The 19,549-nt window shown below is 36.0% G+C and overlaps 1 protein-coding gene across 3 annotated transcripts in view; it reads left to right on the plus strand.

Annotated features, from left to right (window-relative positions):
- LOC150082125 (uncharacterized) overlaps positions 1 to 19,549 on the plus strand; it is a 645,531-nt gene that overhangs the window by 197,492 nt on the left and 428,490 nt on the right. For all 3 annotated transcript variants that reach the window (XM_090379113.1, XM_090379114.1, XM_090379115.1), the window contains one exon: positions 17,638 to 17,877. In XM_090379113.1, coding sequence (XP_090235239.1) covers positions 17,638 to 17,877 — 240 coding nt within the window. The remainder of the gene's footprint in view (positions 1 to 17,637; positions 17,878 to 19,549) is intronic.

The raw sequence follows: 19,549 nt of genomic DNA on the forward strand, positions 1-19,549 counted from the left end.
CCTATTCTTTGCCGCCTTTTTTCACTTTCTTATTCCAAAGGTGTTTTTCCTTCTGCTTGGAAATTTGCTCATATCCAGCCAGTTCCTAAAAAGGGTGACAAATTCCTCCCATCCAATTATCGTCCTATTGCAATTACTTCTACTCTTTCTAAAGTAATGGAGAAATCAATTAACTGCCAACTCTTAAACTACCTAGAAACCTTCCATCTGATCAACGATCGCCAGTATGGATTCCGTCAGTGTCGATCCACTGGTGATGTTCTGGGTTATGTTACCCATTTATGGACAATTCAATGGAAAGGTTCGGTGAAACACAAGAAGTTGTTCTTGACATCTCAAAGGCCTTCGATCGTGTTTGGCATAAAGGTCTTCTAAACAAGCTTCCATCTTATGGTTTGCCAACTGTTTTTAGTAATTGGTTATCCAGTTTTCTCTGTGATCGCTCACTGAGAGTGATGGTAGATGGCTCTCTGTCTTCTAACTTCTCCACTAATGCCAGCGTCCCCCAAGGTTCAGTTCTTTCCCCCACTCTTTTCCTCTTGTATATTAATGACCTTCTTCCATTGACTGGAAATCCTATCCATAGTTTTGCCGATGATAGCACATTGCATTCCACTTTCCATTTTGAGAAACCTTGTCCTTCTCAATCAGCTTCAACTTCTCGAAAATCTGCTACCAATTCCTTAAATGCCGATCTTCAGGTAATTCTCCAGTTAGGCAAAGAAAACTTAGTTGATTTCAACCTTTCTAAAACTCAGTCTTGTCTTATATCTCGCAAAAAGGATTCTTCTGCTTCTATGCTTATCTTTAGTGACACTCCGATTTCTAGGCAAAATGATATATCTCTTTTGGGGATTACCCTGACTTCTAATCTCTCTTGGCACAAGCACATTACAAATATTGTTTCCTCTGCATCTAAAAAACTTGGTTTTCTCTTTCGCTCTCGGCATTACTTTTCTTCCAAACAGCTGCTCACTCTGTATAAATCGCAAATCCGCCCTGCCATGGAATATTGTTCCCACATCTGGGGTGGTGCCCCCTAAACCTCTCTCAGGCTTCTCGATTCTATTCAGAAGAGGGCAGTTAGGTTATTTAATGATTCATCTCTAACAGAGTCTCCACCTGCTGTCTCATAGACGTTCTGTTTCTGCTGCATGCCTCTTCTACAGATACTTCCATGGGCACCGTTCTTCTGAATTGGCTTCTATAATTCCCACTCTCTCTTTCAAAACAGTCCGAACACGTGCCACCACCAGCCAACATCCATATACTGTCCAACTTCAAACTCACAGAACCAACTTTTCATCTTCCTCGTTTATTCATTCAACAGCCATTTTCTGGAACAACCTTCCCTCATACATATTTCCTGCAAATTACAGTCTACAGAAGTTCAAGTCCAATGTCAACAAATATCTTCTTTCGTCTTCTCAACCTCCAACCCAAGCACGGTACTAAGTACTATAGGTTCTAATACCTCTCGTGTTTGGGGTTTACATAAAAAAAAAATATATATATATATATATATATATTATTTTATCTTTCTATTGTGGTTTATTGTGTTTATTTTCTTAATTACGGGTGTTTTCTACTCATAGGTATTATGGTTAATACATTACTGGTCTTTAAGCTAGCCTAAACTCGGTTATCTTAAATGCCCAGTAGAAAACACCCGTAATTAAGAAAATAAACACAATAAACCACAATAGAAAGATAAAATAATAATATGTACTCTGTTCGTACCCGGGCATTGCTAAAACAGCTACCGGGACAACAGAAAAATCTAGAAATAATTTAAGGAAAACCACTATAAAAGTATATTAAAAGTAAAATACAACATAAATTATCATATTACTAAAGAATAATATATATATATATATATATATATATGTATGCTTCTCCTTAATGCACATCTTCTGTTTTTACATTTATTGGATCTAGCACAGAAATATCTTTAAGTTGTTTATTCTCACTATTTGAACAAAGTCTTAATTTCATTTTATCAATCACACTTTGAACTCTTTGTAATTAATAGGCATGATTTTGTAATAATGAATTAAAGGTATATCTTTGAATAATAAATCATCATTTGCTTTTAATGCTAATTGAATTTTTTATTAGGATGATCTTTGAAACTTTCTAAAATTCGGCTGGTTCTATTTATTAGATGTTCAGCTTTTGGTAGCGACGTTGTTTAAGATTGAAGTTCTAACGACAAAATAGACAATTCTTGAAGAATGTCATGCATAAGTCCTAAATCTAAAACGAATTTAGGACTTTGAAATCTTTTCAATAAGCCTGTGTAAGTAGATTTTAAATTTGGATCAACAGATGACTTTTTAAAATGGCAATGCAAAGATTCATATGGTTTTCACTGTTCTGAAACTGCTCGAAATCCAGTTTACTCCAAGAATTCATCCAGTTTTCTTAAATTTTATTCCTAAATTTGTAACAAACATTTTTAAGAACCTGACAATTTTTAGGAGACTGGCCGTATAAAATGTATAGTTTTCCCCAAAATGTTTTCAAATGATTTATTCCACTTATGTCATTAATGCCAACCGGGCTAGCGGGATGGTAAAGTGCCTGCCTAGCAACCCAAATGTCACGGGTTCGAATCCCGCCTCGTGCTTGGATCAAAGTACTGCAAAAACCTTGGGAGGTGCATTATGGCCACAGAAGCCGATGCGCCAAAAACTACCAAATAAAAAAAAATGTCATTAATGACATCTGACACAACCAATTCTAATATATGATTAAGGCAATGCCAAGTAAAATGTTTGGATATCTTTGTTGAAGTCGAGCTACTACACCAGAATGTTTTCCTGTCATAACACTGACTCCATCAGTAGCAATCGCAATTAATTTTTTTTTTTTTTTATAGTCTTCGTCTAAGCCGTGGATTTTTAAAGTGTGCAAAAGGTTTTTTTTTTTTTTTTTTTTCAGTGTACTCAGAATCTTGCGATTCTTACTCACATAAATCAAGAAACACATTATGGATTTTCTCCCTCTATATATGCTTTTAGATAAATTATCAATGTAGATTTGTTGCTTAAGCTTGCAGATTCATCAATGAGTATACTTAATTTTGAATTTAAGGAAACAATTCGGGAAATCATTTGTTCCCTCGTTTCTTTCGCAATATGATTTATTGTATTTGTTGCAGAATACTGAGAGTAAAAAATAGAACAAAGATCTAGACCATTTATATTTTGTAATTTAATAAGATCTTCACGATCAGAAAATGGTCGATTTTTCTTCACTACATAGTAAGCAGTTCTAAAAATTTTTGTAGTGGGTTCTTCTACTGAAATAACCACTGTGTTCACATTTTCCTCTAAATGTTTTTTTTTGGTCCTCCTTTAAGTATATTTTCAGCTATTTTGTGACCTTTGGAATTAGTGTTCTTAATTTTACTCCGAAGATTAGACAGCTTACTGCATCGATCTTTTCCACGTGCTTCGATTAAATGGTTACTCCATTCTTCAGAAATTCATACCCTTTCTTTTTTTGAAGTGCCTAGGCTTTTAATGCTAGAACAAATACTGCTTCCAAGTTTACCATTTGAACTTTTAAGCCATATATATTTATTTTTAAACTCAGAATACTGGGACTGATTCCCTACATTTGGCCATGCTACTTCTTGTTGTACAGTTATGTTTGCATCTGTTGAGTGTCTAATTTCCAATTCCACTATCTTTTCTTTTTTATTACTTTTATCTTTAGGCACTGTATCATCCTTTGATTTTCTTTTATTAAAACTTCCCGTTTTTAACCATTGATCTATACAAAAAAAAAAGTAATTTAAAATAATAACAGTAAAATAAAGAAAAGAAATATAAATCTATGAATTTTAATAAAATAATAATTTGTTTATAAAAATAATTCATTGGTCAATAAATGAAAATTGAATTATAGAAATATTGTTAAATTTTACATTCCATAATACAATAAATAATCTAGTTTTATAATAAAGATCAATTTTAAAATAAATATTTAAAAATCTAATAATAAACGTTGAAATAAATTATAAAAAAAAAAAAATTACAAAACACTTTACAATACTTTTTTTTTTTTTTTCCTTTTAATTTTAAGATCGAGAATAAAAATTTTTATGTACATATAAAAATTGTAAAGAAAGGATTAAAATTAGTAAATATTCCATAAAATTACAGTTAGTCCCCTACTTAAGTAAGCCCGAGTTACATAACTTCGGACTTAAATTTTTTTGGTAAAATCGTAAATATGTTTTTTTGTATAATTTTTAAGAGTGAAGTCGAATGAATTAACAATAAGTATTAAGTTTTTATTTTCATTGCCATACAAACTATGTTGGATAATAACCTGCAGCGTAACTAAAATCTAGGTAAATAACTAGTTAACATTTCATTTTCTGCTTTAAAAATTCTAAAGAAATATTCAACATGTGTTTCAGACAGGTGAACTACATCAAAGCACTTCAGAGAAAACCCCACAACGTTCAAGCCACGTGGACTGTGTCCTATCGATTATTTCTTTGGAGAATTACACTCTAGCCCTTCGTCTCTACATCCTTTCGTACTTTTCTTTCTGGATTGTACAGTCAGTTCGGTTTTGTTTGAGAGCTTTTGTTTGTATTTTGTATGTAATATTTGTTATTACACATGTCGGGCTATTGTGGTGAAGTTTACATTAGCATTAGTAGAGGCATATGATGAAAGAAAGCAAGCTTGTGCAGCATCAGCCAAAAAAAAAAAAAAAAAAAAACACATCCATTTCACCCTTCCGTTCGTTCCAAATACCTGTCCAGCTCAGCCCTAAACTTATTTAGGCTATCAACTTCTACAACAAAGGACGGAAGTCAGTTCCACCAACCAACTACCCGCTGGCTAAAGGCAAACTTCCGCACATCTATCCTACAACTGTTTTTCCTCAATTTGAATTTATGTCCTCTCAGGTGATTATTCTGAGCAAGAGGAAGAATCCCATCAGCATTGAGCATGCTCAAACCATTCAAGGCTTTATACACCTCAATCAGATCACGTCGCAGGTGCCTAGTCTCCAGACACTGTAATTTGTAAAACTTAAGCCTTTCTTCGTAAGAGCAACCCTTTGTTCTATTCACTAATCTTGTTGCCCTTCTCTGTACTTGTTCCAACCTTCTTAAAATGAGTCCTCCAGACAGTATTCAAGGTGTGGCTTGACCATTGCCTTATACAAGGGGATAATCACCTCCTTATCCCTGCTAGAAAAATTCCTGTATATCATTGACAAGACACCATGAGCTACTCTTGCAGACTGTCTGCACTGCTCAAAAAACTTCATATCTGCCTGCACAATTTCCCTCACGTCCTTTTCATTCTCTACCACTGTCAGTGTTGTAACACAGAGTCAATAAGTTATTCTGGGGTTACTGCTTCCCATATGTAGTACTTTACATTTGTCAATGTTAAACTTCATTTTCCACCTCTCAGCCGATTTGCTCAACCTTTCCAGATCCTGTTACAGCAGCATAACATCAGTAGTGTCCTTAACAACCCTGCCAACCTTTGTATCATCTGCAAATTTGGACATTAAGTTTGATATACCATCATCAATATCATTTATAAATACAGAAAACAACAATGGACCCAACACTGAACCCTGAGGGACACCACTGATAACATTAGTCCACAATGAGCAGTGTCCGTTCATTACCACTCTGTCTTCTCCCTCAACCGTCCCTTTATCCATAGCAGCAATTTGCCTCCAATGCCACCCTGCTCCAATTTGTGCAGCAGTCTTCCATATGCAACAATATCAACAGCGTGTCTAAGATCCAAATATATGATATCAAAGTTATTCCCTGCATCTCGTTCCTTTCTGACCACATCATAGTATCCAATCAAATTGGTCAGACAAGACTTTCCCTTAACAAAACCATGCTGTTTCCGAGCTATAACTCAAGTCTTGTCTAAATGATCCTGCAGTGTTTCTTTAACCAGTGCCTCCATTAATTTTCCTCGAACAGAAGTTAAACTAACAGGTCTATAATTACTTGTGTCGCCCTTTGATCCTCCTTTGTGAATTTGGATCACATTTGCACAACTGCAGTCCATGGGTACCTCCCCTGAGTTCAAGGAAACTCTCATAATTATGGCTAAGGGTTTGCTTACTTCCTTTGCTGCCTCCTTTAATATAACTGGATAGATACCATCCACCCCGGGTGCCTTTTTTATGTTTATCTTCAACAATTTCTCCTCCACCTTTCTCTCAGTTATTACAAAATCATCTAGCTCACTGCCAGAGTGATTCACCTCTGGCATTCCCCTCCCCGAATAACTCCTCATGTGTGAATGTCGATGCAACATACTCATTTAGTTTGTTAGCCACCTGAGTAGGATCATCAGCAGTTGAACCATCAATATCCAGTGGACCAATCTGATTCATCCCTTTCCTTCTAGAGTTTACATAGGTAAAGAACTTTTTGCTGTTTTTCTTTGCATCCAAAGATTTCTTATAATCTGCCTTTGCCTGCCTAATCTCCTTTGTGACTTGGTTACAGACCAGCTTATATCTATCATATTCTTCCATGTCACCCATTAATTTATATGTATCCCATGCATTTTTCTTCTCTGCAATATGTCTCATTATTTCATCTGACATCCATTTACGCCTAAACCTTGAACAATATTTCTTAGGTGGTATGTAAAACTTAGTAGCTTCCAAGATAAATTCTTTGAATGCCTCCCATTTTGAATTTGCTGTTGGTAATATTATCAGTTGGTCCCACTGTATTGAATTTAAATACTGTCTCAGACCACCGTAGTCGCCTTTACGAAAGCAAAAACCCTTCCCTTTACTCCTGATGGTAGGTACCTCTTTGAGTAAATCCTACTTCAGCACACTGTGATCACTGCCACCTAGTGGTTCATTTATCTGCAGATTCTTAATGCATGAAGAATCACTACTGATGATCAGATCTCCCTCTAGTTGCTTCCCAAACATGCTGATGTAGAAAACAATCATCCAATAAATCCCCAAAAGCCTTTCTAGTGTGTGAGTGACCAACCCACAAATTCCCATCAATATCCAGGAAATTAAAATCCCCCATTATAAGACTCTCTGATTTACTGGCCCACTCTATTTCCGTGTACAGTTTCTTATTATACTCATCAGAGTCATTAGGCCTATAACACACTCCTACTCTCAATTTTGATTTCCCAATGCTTATGTCACACCAAACTGACTCGACACTGCACTGTCCAGTGATGATGACTAGCTGCATTTCCATGGATTTTATGTGTTTCTTAACTAATAGCATAACTTCTCCTCCCTTCCTATCCTGTCTGTCCTTCCTGTACACATTGTACTCCCCAAATTCCATTTCTACATTCTTTATATCTGTGTGACACTACATCTCTGATATCCCAACAATATCTGCCTTTGATCTTTTGAGCAACATCTCAATAGTTGTCCTACTATTTTCAATGACTTTGTGTCAAACTACTATTTTTGAGGATCTTAAGAAGAGCGATGATGCGGAAACCACCTTTGTTGCGAGTCATGGTTGGTTTGATATGTTTTCTAAGAGAAGTTCATATCATCAGGTTGCCAGGGGTCTGACTGTATATTCTACTGGTTAAACCAAAAAAGTTTATTTCACCTTTGCATATAAACCTTAGATTAGTGAAGAATTTTTTAGGGGCTTCTGGATGAAGAAGGAATTTGATTCTGCTGAGTATTTCCCAAGTTGCATAGTGGGTGCAATAGAAGGAATTTTTATTTTGACTTCATATGAAAGAACTCCTCAAAGATGATATATTTGAAACAAAGTTCCAGGATACTGAACTAGTAGCTTGATAATTGTTTAAAATAGTTGTGCAGTGATTTCTTGGAAGAAGGAAAGAAGATAATTACTAATCTGTGATGTAAACTTTACTGAAAATGCTATAAAATACGGCTACTGAATGTATTTGAAAATTCTTTTTTTTTTTTCCATTCTCATTTCAGTTTTTTCCTTTGAATGTGTGAAATCTAAGTGACAAACAAGGGAATGCTTTCATCAGGATATATCCACGATGGAAAAGCGGTATATGGTTACTGGGATACAGCCATGATGGAAGATTACTGCTGTTTTCTTACGAGGAAAGCTAAAGAGAAACACAAGGCTTGTTTTCTGTAATGTCGACCATTTCATTGTATTCTCCTAATTTTAGCAAATTGAGGAAAGACAGTTGTAGGATAGATGTGCGGAAGTTTGCCTTTAGCGAGCTGGTGGTTGATTGCTGGAACAAACTTCCATCTGTCATTGTAGAAGTTGATAGCTTAAATAGATTCAAGGCAGAACTAGACAAACATTTGGAATGAGTTTTTTTTTCTTCTTTTTCTCTGTTTTTTGGCTGATGCTATATAAGCCTGCTTTCTTGCATCATGTGCCTTTCCTAATGCTATTTGTGTGATACAAAGTTACTGCGATTTTTCAGTTGTGAAATGACAGGAAATGATGTAATCAGAAATTTGAAAACAAATAAGCATAAGAACAGCATGCAGTGTACAGAAAGAAATGCAAAAATAAATGTAATATTCCACAGTAATGATGTCATACTTGTTTCCCCAATAGCAGAAAATAAAAATAAAATAACTAGCACCGTTAGTGAAATTGAACAGATTGGAAAAGAAGAGACAATAATGGCTCTGAAAAATGCACAGTGTACTGACAACTTGTGCCTTTTGGGTTGTACTGTTTGCTTCTTAACAAATATAATGTCTTCTCCCTTCATAATTTTTCTTTCAAAGAACATTGTACTCATTATATTCATATTCTGAATCTCCTATATCAGAGTGATACCATTTTTCTGATATTCTTATTATTACTTAACTACTACTTTATCAGTTTGATGAATTTAGAAGCCTTGTACAGTCTTGCCAGTCCCTTGATTGATAAGAATCATTGTCATTAACTCCTTCCCATCATATTGAGCAAAATTCCACACACTTTGGCATTTAACCTATATCTTTGTTTTTTCTGAACATCATAGTTATGAAATAAAGCCTCAAATTGTCTATCCTTAATATTATTAGTACCTTCATGTATAACAATATAACTACAGTCGAACTTCCCTATAACGAATTCGATAAATCCGGCGAAAAAAATTCTTTATAGAGAAATTTCGTTATACAGAGAATATCTTTTTTATTAGAAATTGTTATCTAATTAGAAAATTAAAACGAATCTACATTTATTTTTAATGTATTTTATTTCAAAAACACTTATTTAAATTACGTTTACACAATTTTCACCGATAAATATCACAAATTAAAAAAATCTGTAATTTTCGTTTGCACAGTACAATTAAAAAGTTGCCTGATTCTCAAAAATACCTCACATTTGTTCAGAACATTAAAAACATTATCAGGAACATTTTCACAAAACTAGATCCATACGAACCGTTTTAAAAGCGTTAATCATTTCTTCGCAAGTTGGCTTTTCTATGGGTTGTTCTGATGCGTCTCTTCAGCGTCATCGTTAATTTCTTCGTGATCATGGTCGCGTTTAATACTGTTCAGCAGTATTTCATCTTTATTTGGATGTTCTGCTGTGATTTACATAAACATAACTATCCATTGTTATTTCATTTTCGATGTTTCCAGACGATTCTAATAATGTCCAAAAGTTTTTCAGTTGTGAAAGGGGCAGTTTGTCCAGTCATTGTTCGACTTCTGTATTCAGTGCAAATCCCGCTTTCGAAAAACAATTTTGAATAGTGTATTCAGTGAGGGGCTTAGAGGGGAACAGGTATCCTGTGTGTTATCAGACACTCAGCCTAAAACACTGATGGATCCAATATCTCTCTATTACAGAAGATTTAGGAGAAGTCCGGTTGGCCTGCCTCCCTAAAATCCACTCATGCACACCTTCTCGATGGTAAGCCCTGTTACGTCACTTAGGTGGCAACGAACGTGTAGAGTGGTTCTCTTCAAGACGCCTGGTCAGCGTGAAGAGGAAAAGACCAAACCCTCCAGCAATGAGAGCACAACAATACAAATGGCCCTCAGTCCCCAGCAGCTTTCACTCTCCCTCTTACGGCAGCGAGAGAATCAGAGTGGAAGCAGAGGGTGCTAAGAATCTCTGGGTACGACCAGGCTGCCATGCATGGAAATTGAACTTGGCCTGTTATAACGTACGATCACTCATCGGTGAAGACAGGATATTAGAGCTGGAAAAGGAATTAGAAAATGTGAATTGGAATATCATCGGTTTGGCTGAAACAAGAAGAAGAAATGAATCACTTATAAGTTTATCAAGTGGAAATCTGCTGTACACCAATGGAAACAGTGAAAGGAGTGAAGGTGGAGTTGGGTTTCTGGTCCATAAAGATTTTAAAAACAACATTTTGGAATTCAAAAGTACATCACCAAGGGTGTCAAGACTAATACTCAAGATTTCTAAGAGGTACAAGCTAAAGATTATAATGATTTATGCACCAACATCGAGCCATGATGATGAAGAGGTTGAAGAAATGTACACTGAAATTGAGAGTCTTCTAGATGAGCAGAAAACCCACTACACTATTATTATGGGGGACTTCAATGCTAAGGTTGGAAAAAGGCAAAACAGCGCAGAAAGAGGAACTATAGGAAATTTTGGAATTGGTGAAAGAAATAAAAGAGGTGAAAGACTTGTGGAATTTGCAGAATCTCAAGGAATGTCAGTAATGAACACTTTTTTCAAGAAAAGGGTGAACAGAAAGTGGACATGGAAGAGTCCAAATGGATTAACAACTAATGAAATCGACTTCATCCTCACTAACAGAAGATATATTGTGAATGATGTTACCGTCCTGAATATGGTAAATGTTGGAAGTGATCACAGAATGGTAAGATGTACACTTGATATAGATGTAGGAAAGGAAAGGAAAAAACTGACTCGAGTAAATAATACAAAGGTCTTTGAGATAACAGAGGAGGAGAAAAAGCAGTATGTACTGGAACTTAAAAACAAGTTTGAGCTTCTGCAGACTGCTGAGGACCAAGATATTGACGAGGAATATTACAACTTTCTGAAAGTGATAAAGCCCAAGAAACCTATAGGGAAACAGAAATCCAAAGAAGAAAAAATTCGTCAAGAAACACTTGTCATGATGAACTGAAGACGAAAAATGAAGAGCAAGAAAAACACTGACAGGGAGAAAATTGAGTATACTGAGTTATGCAAAGCCATTAGAAAGAGACTCAGAGAGGACATAAGAAGATTTAACAAAAGAAAAGTAGAACAAGCATTAAGGGAAAACAAAGGATTTAAATCAGCAGCCATGAGCAGTAATACAGAAAGACAAATGATACTGAAACTAAAGAATAGCGATGGTGTACTTATAAACAGCAGAAAAGGCATAATTCAAATAGCAGAAGACTACTATAGAGAATTATACAAGGAGCGAGGGAATGATACCAGCAGTGGGGAAGATGGATTGCAAAGTAGCAACACATACGACATACCCAATATTCTTCCTGATGAGGTATAACATGCATTGAAGAAAATGAAGAATCGGAAAGCCCCGGGGGAAGATGAAGTTACTGTAGAGTTGTTAAAATTGGGAGGAAGAGACATAACACAAAAACTGGCAAGGCTCTTCACAAAGTGCATTAGAAAAGGTGTGACGCCTAAGCAGTGGAATAATGCAATCATAGTTTTGCTGCATAAGAAATGAGATAAATCAGAAATTGGAAATTATAGACCAATTAGCTTGTTATCCAACATCTACAAGTTGTTCACAAGGGTCATTACTAACAGATTAGAAAGAATACTTGATGAGAATCAACCGAAAGAGCAAGCTGGCTTTAGGACAGGATTCTCAACTATGGATCACCTTCACGTAATATCACAGCTAATGGAGAAAGCAAATGAATATAAAACACCATTATGCCTGGCATTTGTGGATTATGAAAAGGCATTTGACTCCATACAGCATAAGGCAATGTTTCGGGCACTGGAAAGACAAGGCATAGATACTCCATATATTATGATTTTGAAGAAAATATATGAGAGTGCTACATCCTTTATTAGACTAGACAAAGACAGTAGCAAATTTAAAATCGAGAAAGGAGTTCGACAAGGAGACACAATATCTCCGAAGTTGTTTACTGCTGCCCTTGAGGAAGCTTTCAGAAGATTAGACTGGTTGCAGAAAGGAGTCGATGTGAACGGAGAGTACCTAAACCATTTACGATTTGCAGATGACATTGTGGTCATAAGCCACGATCCCAAAGAATTAGAGGAAAATCTTAATCAGTTATGCACAGTTAGTAAGGATTTTGGACTAAAGATGAATATGGCTAAAACAAAAGTAATGATGAACAAGTATGCCATGGAAAGGGAAATAATGATTGAAGGAGCAGTAATTGAAAAGTGGAGTCATATACTTATCTGGGAATGGTTATTAGCTGTAATAATGATAAATGGCTGGAAGTCAAGAGAAGAATAAATTCTGGATGGATAGCATTCAGGAAATATAGTCACATACTGAAGAGCAATATCCCAGTTTGTCTGAAACGTAAAATAATGAATCAATGTATACTCCCCACCATGACTTATGGAAGTGAAACTTGGGCACTCACCAAAAGAATGGAAGAAAAGCTAAGAACTACACAGTGAAGAATGGAACGAATTATATTGGGAATCAGACTGTTAGATAAGAAGAGAAACACATGGATTAGGCAGCAAACTCAAGTAAAGGACATTCTTATCAAAACTAAAGAACTAAAATGGTCTTGGGCAGGACACATAGCTCGAAGACATGATGACAGATGGACTAAGAAAATAACAGAATGGTACCCAAGAGGAGCTAGAAGAAAACCTGGAAGACAAAGGTGGAGATGGATAGATGAAATTCATGAGTTTTTGAGTAGTAAATGGATGGCCAGTGCTCAAAACAGAAGGAACTGGAAAGTTGCTGGAGAGGCCTTCATCCTGCAGTGGATTGAAAATGGCTGATGATGATGTATTCAGTGAGATCGTTTGGCCAAACTTTTGCCAGTTCAAAGATGCAATCTCTAATGTTAATTGTAACCTTCAAGTTTCTATTTTCTAATAATGCATTGACAATCTTCATTATTATTCTCTTTCGATAATGAAATTTAAAATTTTTAATAATGCCTTGGTCCATTGGCTAGAGTTTTGACGTTACATTTAAAGTGCCAAACTTCGCACTTTTAAGTTTGGCAGGATGTACTGCCGGACAGTTGTCAGTTACCAACACGATTTTCCTTTTTTCTTTTGTTATACGCTTGTCTAGTTTTATTATCCATTCTTCAAAAATATCACTTGTCATCCATGCTTTTTTTATTAAAGGTGTAGTCAACTTCCAAAGATTTTGTGCCTCTAAAACATCTTGGGTTTTTTGATATTCCGACGACCAAAAGTCGTAATTTTTCACTTCCTGTCATATTTGCTCCAACTAGCACAGTGATTCTTTCTTTGCTTTGTTTTCCGCCAAAACATTTATCATCCTTAAAAGCAAGTGTTCTATTCGGTAAACATTTAAAGAATAAACCCATTTCGTCAGCATTAGAAACATCCTTAAACTCATATTCTTCCAAAATCTTCTAAAGGTATTGTTCCTCCAACTGTTGCAGTCTTCTTCGCTTACATTAACACTTTCTCCACAAATAACCTTTTCCACAGTTCTGTGGCGCTTCTTAAATTTATCTAGCCACACAGTGCTCGCATTAAATTCTGTATGTCCAAGGGACTATGCAAATTTCAGAGCTTGTTGCTTAATTATTAGGCCCGATATTGGGATATTCTTTCCACGTATCATTTGCACCCCTTTTAGAACAGCTTTATCAACATCTTCGTATATACACAACTTAATTCGCTTCTTGTCTGCTCCTCCTTCAATTGCATTTAAAATTGATTCTCGATTTTTTAAAAATCGTAGATAAACTGCTTGCAGATATGCCATATTTCTCCGCAACATCTTTTTTCTTAAAACCCTGGTCAATATCATAACAATCTTTGCTTTATCATTAATACTTAAACACTTTCTCTTCAACATTGTTTTCGCAATTATAAAAATTACTGGACTGCAGCTCTTGCCGATACATACACCACAAACTTCGCTGTGCTGGCCATATAGTGAATTGTTAGTACTGTACCGCCTACTCAATGACGTTTGCTTGCCAATTCAACAGTATCACTCCCTTTGAAGAAATATACGACTTTGTGAATTTCTTTTATTCTGCTTTCATTACACAAATGAAAATTTATGATTAACATATGCTGTATGTTACTTTTCAGAAAAATACAAGAGTATATAGCCTATGTGATTGATGACGAACAGGGGGGAAAAAAAAAAAAATTCATGAAACCATCTACTGGGGGTCCAGTTAGGCGAGAACGGTCATATCATATAATGATTGACATGAAGGTCACATGGTACAGTTGAGGTGAGAAGCAAATGTCGCTCAGTAGGCGTTACTAAAAACCGAATATGATAGCATTCTATGTATTGCCGCCGCAGCATGCTAAAGGTTTACCGCAGTGAATTTCGCTTTCCCCTGAGCCAACATCAATTTACAAATCTACCCTATTTATTGTAAAGTTTACGACCACTTTTAAGAAAACCCATTTGGTTTAATAACGGTAACAAAAATGAAACAAAGACCCTCCTACGCACATCAATGGCCACAAGTGTTCACTAAAAGGATGATTATTTAATTCCACATAATGCGCAGTTTTGGAAGGAAGGAGGCAGTATATTTGAGCGGCTGTTTAGCAGTAAATGATTGAAAATCTTCAATAATGCTTTTACTAATTTTTTTAAAAATTCGTTATATGGGGTTAATTTTACATGTAATTTCATTTCTAGGTGCAATGTTTTGCGAAAAAATTCGTAATATAGGGAAATTCGTTAAATAGAAGTTCGTAATAGAGAAGTTCCACTGTATTTGCATTCTTAAAAGAATGATAACACTAGCCAACATGATTTTTACCTCCAACAACTTAAATTTCTTTTTTTAACTGATTTTTATGCATAGATTCCGAAAATCACCATGATAGTTTCACATCATGTCACAGTTATTAAATATAGAGGGAGTTACGTTTTACCAAAATATGCCAATTTCACATTATCTAGCCAGTAATGTATGACATACTGATTTATTTTAACGGATATAAGCTAATTGTCTTAATTTTAGAAATTGATTCTGGCCTCGGATTTCTTGTGATAATCAAAGCGTCTACCTATGGTTCTTAGGTTCAAATTCTGATGCAACAATTTACAATTTGAAGAGAGCAAACTTAGTGTTTTTGGTGAGGATTTTTGTAGGCTGTGCCAAGGTTTTCCAAGCATTAACTGATCGTGACATCTCAGGGTTGTAAATCTATTCTCCAGACATAAACAGCCCCTCAAATTATACGTATATATCCCTTTATTTTAACATTAAATGTTGGTACATCTTTTGATGTAGACGTGATAGACTTTTTATGGTGATTTTCAGAATCAAAGCATTTATTTAGCATTAGCAGAGGCATACAATGCAAGAAAGCAAGCTTATGCAGCATCAGCCAAAAACAAAACCCCTCCCATTTCGCCCCTCCATTCATTCCAAATGCCTGTCCAGCTCAGCCTTAAATTTATTTAGGCTATCAACTTCCACAACAAAAGATGGAAGTCTGTTCCACCAATCAACTACCTGCTGGCTAAAGGCAAATTTTCCCACATCTGTTCTACAACTGTCTTTCTTCAATTTGAATCTATGCCCCCTCAGGTTCTTAATCTGAGCAAGAGGAAGAATCCCATCAGCATTCAGCTTGCTCAACCCATTCAAGGCCTTGTACACCTCAATCAGATCACCTCACATGTGCCTAAGGCACTGCAATTTGCAGAACTTAAGAATTTCTTGGTAAGAGCTCCCCTTTGTTCCCCTCACCAATCTTGTTGCCCTTCTTTATACTCATTCTAGCAACTCTACATCCTTCCTAAAATGAGGCCTCCAGACCTGTACGCAGTACTCAAGGTGTGGTCTGACCATTGCCATGTACAACGGGATAATCATCTCCCTGTCCCTGGTAGCAAAATTCCTATATATCATTGACAAGACTCCATGACCTGCCCTGGTAGCCCATCTACACTGCTCAGCAAACTTCATATCTGACTTCACAATTACCCCCCCCCAAGTCTTTTTCACTTTCCACTTCCCTGAGCGTAGTACACAGTTGGTACGTTTATCTTGGGTTATTGCTGCCGATATACGGTACTTTTGCATTCATTTGCCACTCTCAGCCCATTTGTCCAACTTGTCTAGATCCAGTTGGAGTAGCATACTGTCTTTACTGTCGTTAACAACCCTGTCAACCTTTGTATCATCTGCAAACTTGGACATTAAGCCTGATATACCTTCATCAGTATGATTGATGAATACACAAAACAACAATGGGCCCAGCACCGAAACCTGGGGAACTCCACAAAGAGCACTGTCCATTGATTACCACTCTCTGTCGTCTCCCACTCAACCATCCCTTTATCCATTGTAGCAACTTACCCTTAATGCCATACCGCTCCAATTTTTACAGCAGTCTTCCAGAATCACATATTTTCATTGTAGAGGTATGACAAAATTATTTTTTGTTGGCCGCTCGAATTATTCTACAGCATCACTAACTTTGGCCCCTGGCAAACATCCACTTATCCTTATTGCATAATATAATCCCTGTTTCTCTGAAAATAAGTCACCAAGAATGAATACTTCCTGTATTATCAGCATGTTTTGATCTTGGTAATCTCACTGTACAGCCAGATACAAGGTTAGGCTGTAATGTTGAATTGAACAGCTGAGTACTTTACATTGTTGAGGCTGACAGCAACCACGGCCAGTGCGTGCACAGGATATATTTCATTTATTACTTCAGGCATTCAATTTCATTCCTCAAAATTCCAAATTTCACTCAATTTCCACATCCACACACAAAGAAGTCTCATTTGTCTAGCTACAGTGAACTCTGGATACATGCCATACACAATGCAAACATTTCTCCTGATTTCAGAAAATCACCACTGTAATCAGAGATTACAGAGAAGAGTGAACCCATGCAAGTCCCCACATTAGAGTGGAATCTGGTACACTACCCCGAAAGACCTGTTTACCCATACTGACCCATTTTTATGAATATGCATAAATATATGTGAGTACCAAACTTGTATTCCCGTGAAAATTCTATGTAGAGAGTTTAATGTACAACTAAAATAGAAATATGTTTGCTTTCATCTGTACAGAAATTAATTGCGTATATTATGCCTCATGAAATATATGTCTTATATATCTCTAATATTTGAATTTAAAATTGTGGAACTAATTCACTGATATAACATATTTCTTTGTATTTTGAAATATGTATCTTTAGATAAAGTAGTTTAAGTATTAGTGACAAATGGGCCTGGAGTACTGGGGTCCATAGTTTAACAGATATTTATTTAGAGTATACCCAGTATAAAATAAAATAAAATAAAATAAAATAAAATAAAATATTTCCAGAATAAAATAAAATAAAATATTTTATTTTATTTTATTTTATACTAGGTATACTCTAAATAAATATCTGTTAGTTTAAGTATTGTCTTTAAAAATATTTAATAAGTGACCAAGTATTCTTTGCTTCTTTAAAAGAGAAATTATTTTTAGTTTGCAGGATAGAACAGATGTAGTGCACCATCCAAAACAGCTATCTCAAGCCAAAAAAGATAACATTCATAAAGAACAAGATACTGGTTTTCCTGCTCGAAGACATTACGAAGCTGAAGGTAGAGCTAATGAAGATACCGACAATGTGTCTGCTGTAGCTGCTGTGGCTGCTGCTCCAGCTTCTCTAACTGTTAATTCATCCTCCTGGGATAGTGATCCACGAATACAAGAAAAAATGAGGTGTGGTTTTCAAAATATATTTATAGCACAGTACAATCTTATTCATCCTTTCGTAAGTGAGTTGTCTAAAAGTGTGGGTCCTTATAGCGAGTTTTCCGATCAGATTGGCTCTGTTTCTTCATGAAGTTTTGTAAAAATGCTTTTAAACATAATTTCTTTCACATTTTGACTTGATTAACTATCATTATAGTAAAATTATAGTTAGAAATCAAACCAGGAAAAAGAAAAATCTAAAATATGATTTAAAAAATTAAATTGTCATTATTTTATTTATTATTATTTATTTTAATATTCTTGTTTTTACATCCTTTCCTACATCTGTTTCTGTATAACTTTTCAGCTTCATAAACTTTTGGATCTGAATTAGTATTAGTAGTAGCAAGAATTGCCTGTCCATCCCCTGCAATAACTTTTCTAATTCTTCACTTTAATTTATTCAAACTACCCACTTCCACAGAAGTTTTTAGCATTAGCATTAGCATTAGTAGAGGCATATGATGCAAGAAAGCAAGCTTATTCAGCATCAGCCAAAAAAAAAAAAAAAAAAACACACACCACTCCCATTTCACCCCTCCGTTCGTTCGAAATACCTGTCCAGTTGAGCTTTAAATTTGTTTAGGCTATCAACTTCAACAACAAGTGATGGAAGTCGGTTCCACCAACCAACCACCCGCTGGCCAAAGGCAAATTTCCGCACATCTATCCGACATCCGTCCTTCCTCAATTTGAATTTATGCCCTCTGAGCTGATTATTCTGAGCAAGATGAAGAATCCCATTGGCATTGAGCATGCTCAAACCATTCAAAGCCTTATACACCTCTATCAGATCACCTCTCCGGTGCCTAGTCTCCAGACTCTGTAATTTTCAAAACTTAAGCCTTTCTTCGTAAGAGCAACCCTTTGTTCCATTCACTAATCCTGTTGCCCTTCTCTGTGGCCTAACCATTGCCTTATACAAGGGAATAATCACCTCCTTATCCCTGCTAGAAAAATTCCTCTTTATCATTGACAAGACACTATGAGCTACTCTTGCAGCTCGTCTGCACTGCTCAGAGAACTTCATATCTGCCTGCACAATTACCCCCAGGTCCTTTTCATTCTCCACCACTGTCAGTGTAGTACCGCAGAGTTGATACGTTGCTCTGGGGTTACTGTTTCCCATATGTAGTACTTTACATTTGTCAATGTTAAACTTCATTTGCCACCTCTCAGCCCATCTGTTCAACCTTTCCAGATCCTGTTGCAGCAGCATAGCGTCAGTATTGTCCTTAACAACCCTGCCAACCTTTGTATCATCTGCAAACTTGGACTTTAAACTTGATATCCCATCATCAATATCATTCATAAACACCGAAAACAACAACGGACCCAACACTGAACCCTGAGGAACTCCACTAATAACATTAGTCCACGTTGAGCAGTGTCCATTGATTACCACTCTCTGTCTTCTGCCACTCAACCATCCCCTTATCCATAGCAGCAATTTGCCTCCAATGCCACACTGCTCCAATTTGTGCAGCAGTCTTCCATGTGCAACAGTATCAAAAGCCTTTCTAAGATCCAAATATATAATATCAAAGATATTCCCTGCATCCAGTTCTTTTGTGACTACATCATAGTATCCAATCAAATTGGTCAGGCAAGACCTGCCCTTAACAAAACCATGCTGCGT

This window comes from Mastigoproctus giganteus, chromosome 8, assembly GCF_048544385.1.
Source record: "Mastigoproctus giganteus isolate SK-2022 chromosome 8, ASM4854438v1, whole genome shotgun sequence".
In the NCBI taxonomy this organism is placed as follows: domain Eukaryota; kingdom Metazoa; phylum Arthropoda; class Arachnida; order Uropygi; family Thelyphonidae; genus Mastigoproctus; species Mastigoproctus giganteus.